General features: G+C 38.3%; 1 protein-coding gene across 5 annotated transcripts in view; it reads left to right on the forward strand.

Annotated features, from left to right (window-relative positions):
- SMAD1 (SMAD family member 1) overlaps nucleotides 1–6,755 on the forward strand; it is a 75,025-nt gene extending 68,270 nt beyond the window's left edge. For all 5 annotated transcript variants that reach the window (XM_087866482.1, XM_045798892.2, XM_045798894.2 and 2 more), the window contains exons 6-7: nucleotides 1,464–1,720; nucleotides 5,392–6,755. In XM_087866482.1, coding sequence (XP_087722608.1) covers nucleotides 1,464–1,720; nucleotides 5,392–5,535 — 401 coding nt within the window. In that variant the 3' untranslated portion in view covers nucleotides 5,536–6,755. The remainder of the gene's footprint in view (nucleotides 1–1,463; nucleotides 1,721–5,391) is intronic.
- Nucleotides 6,756–8,944: the final 2,189 nt, after the last annotated feature.

The raw sequence follows: 8,944 nt of genomic DNA on the forward strand, positions 1-8,944 counted from the left end.
GTAGATTAAAAAAAATACAAAGGACTAATGGGGAAACAAGTAGGAAATAAATTATATCTTACACGTAGCTCATAAAAAAAACAATAAAAATAGTAGAACCCCAGTGGAATAAATAGGTAAGAAATAGGAACAGTAAGTTCATAAGAGAAACACAGACGGCTAATAAACATATGAGAGCATATCCAGTCTCACATGCAAATTAAAACAATATTGTTTTTCAGCTATAATGTATTTTAATTTATTTGTTGTTGTCTTAAGCTCAGTCAGTCCTGGCGCAGGCGAAACGAGAAAGGCACTCATACACTGCCGGTAGGGTGTAAATTGATACAAGCATTCTGGAAAGTCGTTTGGCAGAGTGAATCAAGGGCCTTCGATCCAGTGATTTAACTTCCAGGAATCTCTCCTAAGGATATTATCAAAACTTATCCAGAGACATTTATCCTGGCGTTGTTATAACAGAAAATTAGTATCAACACTATGGTCCAGTAATGGGAGAATCGCTCAAGTGAATTGTCGTGTCCATATAATCATGTTTGCAGAGAAAGTTTAATAATACTCAAAACCTGCAGTCCAGCGCGTCCAACTATTAACAGTTATTGCCTCTGTGTCACTAAACGTGATATTTTCTGCTTCTTTATATTTTGTTTTGCTTCCTAAATGTTCAAAAATGAAAATTCCTTGTTTTTATAATCAAGAAAAAAAGTAAACACACACACACACACTCTAAAATTGTTTTCTCTACATCAGGAAGGAAAATGAGCTTCTGTTCCAGCAGCTCTTTAATTGTTACAGAAGTCTTAGCCATTATGTGTACATATAAACACAACACATAATTTTTCGGATTGGATTGGAGACAATAGTTTTAGCATCGGCTGAGGCATGCCGGAGTTACCTGCAAGGTAGATGGTTTAAATCCGCATGGGACGGGACTCCTCTTTGCTGCATGGCCTATAATAAAGTAATCTCCCTTAATAGTGTAGGGCTTTGTCAGAAAGCTCCCCCCCGCACACACACACTTTCCTTTTTTTAAAGGCTGGGTAGGATCAATTTCCTACACTCCTGGCACTCTACGATGTCACAGGAAGAAGTTCGGAGCAGATGGTAGTTCGGGGAGATCAGATTGCACACAGTATGAGATTATTTTTATAATTATTTTCCCCTGGACCATACCTCTTATAGCTCTCAGCACTACTTCCTCCACCTCTGGTTTTCTAGTTCTTTTACTTATCCTGACCTCCTTTCTTTGTTATATTATTTCCTAGAAACCTCTTAGACATACATGTTAACAAAAGAACGTCGTATGAACTAATACGGTTAACTAAGATTTTATCATGTGTGCAAGATTTGGAGAGTATCTAATCAGCCAGTTTAAATCCATGCAAATTTGTATATTGAAGATACACAGATGCTGTTCAGCTATGAAAAATGGTACTGAAGTCATTGCGTGCGTTGTCGTCCTACAGGAGTGCATCTCTACTATGTTGGTGGGGAAGTGTATGCCGAATGCCTCAGCGACAGCAGCATCTTCGTGCAAAGTCGGAACTGCAACTACCATCATGGATTTCACCCCACTACTGTTTGCAAGATCCCTAGTGGGTGTAGTCTGAAAATTTTTAATAACCAAGAATTCGCTCAGTTATTGGCACAGTCTGTGAACCACGGCTTCGAGACCGTCTATGAGCTCACTAAAATGTGCACTATCCGCATGAGCTTTGTAAAGGTGAGTGAGCTCCGATTCCTCTGGTTGGGGTTTGGCACCCTTCCTGCGCTTCCTCTCAATGTATAAATCTCTATCTTCTTGATACGTGTGCATAGAAGCCAACTTATTACCTAGGCATTTTTAACCTTTAGTTAGGATGTCAGTTAGTAGGAGATAATAATTAGAATTAAAGGCGTGTTTGTATTAAATGTCAACAGTGTAGGAGGCTTGAATAACTTTTTCCTGTTCGAATAAGCACTATTTTAACTACTGTAGTACCAGAAGAAAATGTTTTGTTATATATTTAACATATATAACTTAAATGCATGGTTTTCTTAAGAGATCAATTCAGCACACACCCCCCCTTCCTTTTCATTCTGTGTTTTTAGTACCTTTTTGATGGTAACACTTGTTGCTTTTGTTTCAACAATAAACAAATGATCTTTTTGTAAATAAACATTCATCACACGGGGGTTTATTTTTGATTGGTCAGGGTTTTTTTTTTAATGGTTTCAGCAAAACCTCATCGTTGTCTTATAATTCAAAGATTAAGAAGACCCTAGCCCACAGATCAGTAGATGCCTTAGTTCTAAGATTATTGGTACGGTTGAGGATGGAGAAAGCTAAAGACATTGCTCGTGGTAATTGATCTCTTTTCTGACTTCTCTCCTGTCTCTTGAAATAAAAAGTTTTAAGATGTCATTGAAATGTAAAAAAATTAAATACCTGATTAGATTTCATGAGTTGTAACTTATTCTAGTGACTGACTCGTCTCTGAATTCTCAAAGATAAATTTTCATCCTCTGTTACCTTGAGAAACAGAACTAATTATATATTTGGGTGAGGCAATCCCCTTTTATGTCCTCTCTTCAGAAGCTCACCTAACTTGTTGTGGAACCTGTTTTGTAATGTGTGTGTTACAGAGGGTAATTTTGGAACCTGACTTCGTTAATCATCGTTTAGATCAAAGATACCTTTTCCTGAGTATCATTTTTTTCTTATTTCTTTGAATCATATTAGCAGATTTTGACTGTGTTCTCTTAATGTTTTCTCAAAACATTATTCACCAGTTCTTTGTGGCTGAGTCTGGTGCCTTTTTAGTATTAAAGGAGGTTTTTTTAACCTTTTAAAGAGGTTGACCAATATGCTATGAACCTATGAGACTATAAAGATCTTTCTCATCCACAGCTGACATTCACTGTTTAATTTTTGACTTTGCATTTTGGCTAAAATGAGTTTTAAAATGAGGACAGTAACTTGCCAGCAGTGCTTTTTGTTTGTTGTTTTTCTGGGATGGAGGAAAGAATACCTGTTAAGAGTCAAGAGACCCAGGTTCTAGGTTTTTTTTTTTTTTTTTTATGGATTAAAGATTTTTTTTTTCTTTTTAATAATGATTTTTTATTATATTATGTTTGTCACCATACAATACATCCCCAGTTTTCGATGTAAGGCTCGATGATTCATTAGTTGTGTATAACACCCAGTGCACCATGCAATATGTGCCCTCCTTACTACCCATCACTGGTCTATCCCATTCCCCCACCCCCCTCCCCTCTGTAGCCCTCAGTTTGTTTCTCATAGTCCATAGTCTCTCATGTTTCATTCCCCCTTCTGATTACCCCCCCTTTCTTTATCCCTTTCTTCCCCTGCTGATCATTCTAGTTCTTATGTTCCATAGATGAGAGAAATCATATGATAGTTGTCTTTCTCTGCTTGACTTATTTCACTAAGCATTATCTCCTCCAGTGCCGTCCATGTTGTAGCAAATGTTGAGAACTCGTTCTTTCTGATTGCTGAGTAATATTCCATTGTATATATGGACCACAACTTCTTGATCCCAGGTTCTAGTTTTAACTGCTGTTTTTACTGTGCGATTAAGGCATAGGGATCCTTTGCTGTCCTTACGATCGTCATCTTTAAAATGGGTGGATGGAGCTGGGAACTGTGGTAATCGTTACCGACGTCCCTGGAGAGTCTACTATTGGTGAAGGACCACTCGAGAAGAATTTATGATTCTACTGCTCCATCTGGCTTTCTCCTCAAGCTCATTTCATATCGATTACCCAATTTTAATGGTTTTACTTTTATACATTTTTAATTATTTACTTTTACACAAGTAAAAACAAACTTTATGCTAATCAAAAGTGTTTATGATACAAGGATATGCATTAAAAATGTATTAGAGTTCATTCATTCCGCAAATATTTTCAGCACTATTCCAGAGAATTAATGCAAAGATGAAAAAGCACCTAATGTCTCTAGGTTCACAATGCTAATGGCCTAGTATATGTTTGATTATAAAATAATGTGATATGTACTGGAATGGAGGGTAATATAAGATATAATGAACATAGCTGGGAAGCTGGATTTAGAGTTAAGGGTAAACAAATTTTGTTTTAAAACTCCTGCTGACATGATAAAGGGCAGCTGCTTATCATACGTTTGCAACAAAAAAAAATGTGTAGTGTTTGTAGAGTATTGTTCTTTATTATCGTAAGGATTGCGTATCTTGCCCTGTCACACTTAGCATCTTAGAGGAATGATATAGAACATTTTACTAACAATAATAGCCAATCTTGTGCTATTTTTGAAGACGATCATTTTGGACTTTGAAGCACACATTTTATAAATTATTTGCACAGTAAACGCCCCATATATCTGGAAAATCCAAGTCATCTCAGCTGAACAAATATCTTTAGGGTTTCCGCTTTGTGCCAATCACTCTTCTAGGTGTTTGAGATCAAAGATAAGTAAGATCTGGTCCCTGCCTTCAAAGAACCTACTATCTAAAGGAGGAAACATGCACACAAACCTTTGAATTAAAGTTAGCAATGTACTGATGGACAAATGCATGGATGGGTATACTTATGCAGTTCGTGTATCACAACTTTTTCCTGAAAGTTCTGAAATTGATATGTAGTTCTTGAAATTCCTGGAGTAGGTAGGTGTCAGATATAAATAGAACCTAGCCTTCTCTGACGTTCCTCACGAAGCAAGAGTTTATCATCACATCTTTATATTCCATTGCCCACCACACCAGTGAGTTTTTTGATCTTTGCAATTGCACGATTACCTTTCTCTTTAGCAACGTTAGTGTCCCAGTTCAGTAATACTGAAGATGTCCGGCAGACTACCTTCTTGTACAAATGTATAACGGAATCTCTTGATTCAAAGCAATGATTAGGTGTCAGTAATCGCTTTTTGGATATGTATGTGCTTCTGCCAGTTTGCTTCGAGATTGAAAGATCAAGAGCTCTTGTGTTGATAGGAGGACCATCAGTGACTGAGTGGGCAAGAAGCAGAATGTCAGTTTGTCTAACATAACATTTTCCTTCTTTTCTTGGTGATAAAATGAGAATTTAATACCTGTTACAATACTATCAGTAATATAGTGGGCAATGAAAATGAAAATTAAAAAGTGCCTTCGTTAAAACAGCCTTATAATGTATTTTGAAACTTCATTCCCCAAGACCAGAACTTCTGAAGCAGGAATGTGCAGAGGGACTTTAGGGAGCCTTGAACGCACCCACCCCCGAAACTGCCTGCCAGATTGTGTGTGTGTGTGTGTGTGTGTACGCACGCGCACAAGCATCCATGTCTTTAATCAGCATGTCTGGTTATGAGAACTCTTCTTACTTAAAAGTTTAACCTCAGAGTTCAGCAAGTTAAATGACCTGCCGTGTGTCTTCTAGGGTTGGGGAGCAGAATACCACCGCCAGGATGTTACTAGCACCCCCTGCTGGATTGAGATCCACCTGCATGGCCCCCTCCAGTGGCTGGATAAAGTTCTTACTCAGATGGGTTCACCTCACAATCCTATTTCATCTGTGTCTTAAACGGCCTTAGGCTTCTGCCTCTTGAAAACTATTGAGCCTTGCATGTACTTGAAGGATGGATGAGTCAGACATGATCGAGAACTGACAAAGGAGCCTTGATAATACTTGACCTCTGTGACCAACTGTTGGATTCAGAAATAAAAAAACCTTGGTAACATACTGTCGATATCAAGAACCTGTTTAGTTTACATTGTGACGTTCTATGGCAAAATCAACTAAAATGCATACTTTTAGCAGGACTTCATGTATAGTTAAAGGAGAGATGGCCAAGCCAGGGACAAATTATCTATTGGAGAAATGGTCCTAAGAGATTTTTGTGTTTGGCACTTTAAGGTCATCGTTTGGCAAAAGTTAAGCATTAATAGTCTCTCTGAAGTGTGTTTTTATCAGGTTTAGAACCCATGTTGAGTCTTCTTTTCATGGGTTTCCATAATATTTTAAAACTATTTGTTTAGTAACGGTTTTTGTTTGTTTTTTAAGTAAAGTTTAATCCTGATGATATACATAGTAATCTTTCTAAAATTGTATGCTGACCATACTGCTGTCAGAATAATGTTAGGCATATGCTCTTTGCTAAATATATATGTACAGAATATTTGGAAGTTAAGAATTGATTAGACTAGTGGATTTAGGAGTATTTGAGGGGGTTGGGGGAGAGGGAAATGACAACTGCAAATGTAGAATATACTGTAAAGAGTCAGTTTGTTGCTTTCAAGAAACAAACTGATGTCTGAATTTTGCTGTTTCAATTTTTTAGAGATTTTATCCTACTTCTTTTTTTTTTTTCCTCCGTATCTTCTATCCCTTCCTCTCCAAAAAGCAGTTATGCAGCTGGTTAATCCATGTAACTGTGAGAGCAAATGAGTAATTCCTGCCACTCTGAAATCGACTGCCTGTATGTTTCAATACCAGTTGTATGGAGTGCTTGATGTAGTAAGCAGTCTCTGTGGAGTTTACCGAAATAGGCTTTAATTTTCAAGTGAATTGTTTGCCAAACCTAGTAACTGTTAAATATTTGGAGGATTTAAAGAACATCCCTGTTTAAATCCATTTCAAACTTTTTAAATTTTTTTGTACTATGTTTGGTTTTATTTTTCTTCTGCTAATCTTTTATATTCACTTACGCTCTCGTACATTGAGTACTTTTATTCCAAAACTAGTGGGTTTTCTCTACTGGAAATTTTAAATAAACCTGTCATTATTGCTTACTTTGATTAAAACTTTGTTGTTTCCTTCCTGAATTCACACACTAGATTTTAGAAATAATAAGATTCACTACTCTTTTGAGAGATTTTTCTCAAATATTCCTTGCCAAATGTAACAAACTAAATTACTAACACAGAGACAGGGAAACTGAATCGTGAAGAGAGCAGAGTCCCCTTAAGTCACAAAAGAAAGGACACGTGGAGCTTTGGAAATTAAGAAACAACCAGCAGAATTTGGCATTTTAGACCTAAGTGTATGAACTTGTTGATGTGAGGATTTGCCGCACCAGCAGTTATTGACGGACAGCACTCAGCCAGCCAAAGGGCCCAATACCTAAACCTCACCCAAGAACACAGGTGTAGTATGGGAAAGGCGTGAGAACTAAAACCGCCACAAGACGGCCCCCTTGCCCATCTGCTTCCTGCCAGACCTGAGGAGACTTAAGAGTCTTCCCGGCCAAAATAATGCCACCCTTTCTCCTTTTCCCCAAAGGGTGACCACACAGAAACTTCTACTGTATCTTGCTGTCTCCAAAAACACCATGGTGCAAGTGGAGAAAGCCCTAGAGAGAATACCTATATTATAACACATGTTTATGCATGTCTGCTGGGTCACTTAACTTTCCTGAACCTCTGATTCCTTACCTGTAAAAAGGAGATGATGTTGTCTCATCACAAAGTCGAGGTGAAGCTCTGTTGGAAGAGAAAAGTGTGAAAATACCTTGAAAACCGTAGTTGCCAGGCAAGTACAGGCATCACTATTTTCTTAAACCCTCCCCTGTACTCTGTTTTCTCATTTCCCCGCTAGGTCATTCCTCACACGGGTGACCTGGATTGATGATGGTGATTTGTGTGATATCATAAGAGAAGATTAATAAAGCTATTGAGCTTCAACAAGGAAGTATCACTGAAAATTATCTGGCAATAAAGAGCACGGATCCGGATTTCTCAGCCTTTTCCTAGCGGACAGCTATTTTCCGCTTTCCCCAAGTTGCCACAGCTGCCTGCTGGTACATTATGCAAATCGTTAACTGGGGGTAGCACACTGGAGACCGCGTGGAAGGCTGACCAGATCAAACTCCAAAATAATCCAGGAGATTGAAACCTACTGGAATTGGAGGCCCCAGGAATCTGCAGCATGGTATATAAACCAGCCCTTCACACTTGAGTGCAATTATTTGTATTTTTGGTAAAATCTTGGTGAGGGTCATTGTCGTGAGCCATAGGAGGCTAATGAGTCACCTGGGAGTTTCTAATTAAAGGAATGAAAACATCAGAGCAACTATTTGTTTGGATTACTCCAAACTAGTTCAAACAAGAAGAAAGCAATGTGAACTGTTTTATACTAGACATATTTCTGCCACTAAGAAACCATTAACGGGGGTGATTAGAAGTGGAGGCCCTGGCCCTACCACCTCCCTCCATCTTTTAATGGTTTTTGAACTCCAGCAAGTTTCCTAACTTTGCTGCACCTGCTTCATCATCTGTAAAACCGAGGTCACAAAGCCTGTCTCATGGAGTTACCATGGAAATTAGACAAATACATGCAAAGCACTTAGAACTTCTCTAAAGAGATTAATATGACCAATTAACTGTCTGGAAGCTAATCAGAGGGGAGTGCAACAAACATTGGATGAAGACTCCTTACCTTTAAAATAATAAGCACAGTGGGAAATCCTGACTGACCTCAAGGAGTTTATAATCTAGTGAGAGAAACCCAAAGGGAGCACGCTAGCAATCTGTGAGTCCCTTCCACACCGGGCACCTTGCAGGGCGTTTCCACACATTGTATCCTCCTCCTAAGAACGTAAGAGATGATACTCTCCTCAACATCATTTTTCTTACAAATGAGGAAACTAACTCAGAAGTAAGTGACTTGTCTAAAGTCACTTAGCTAGTTAGCATTCAGGTCTGACTTAAAAATGTAGAGTTTGGGTCGCCTGGGTGGCTCAGTCATTAAGCGTCTGCCTTCGGCTCAGGGCGTGATCCTGGCGTTCTCGATCGAGCTCCTCCGCTGGGAGCCTGCTTCTTCCTCTCCCACTCCCCCTGCTTGTGTTCCCTCTCTCGCTGGCTGTCTCTCTGTCAAATAAATAAAATCTTAAAAAAAAAATGTAGAGTTAATTCCTTAAAAAAAAAGTCATGTTCATACTGTATTGCTGAAACCACATATTCTTTTTTTTTTTTAATGTTTTTTTATTATATTA

This window comes from Ursus americanus, chromosome 13, assembly GCF_024610735.1.
Source record: "Ursus americanus isolate L20-20 chromosome 13, mUrsAme1.1.p, whole genome shotgun sequence".
NCBI classification, from domain to species: domain Eukaryota; kingdom Metazoa; phylum Chordata; class Mammalia; order Carnivora; family Ursidae; genus Ursus; species Ursus americanus.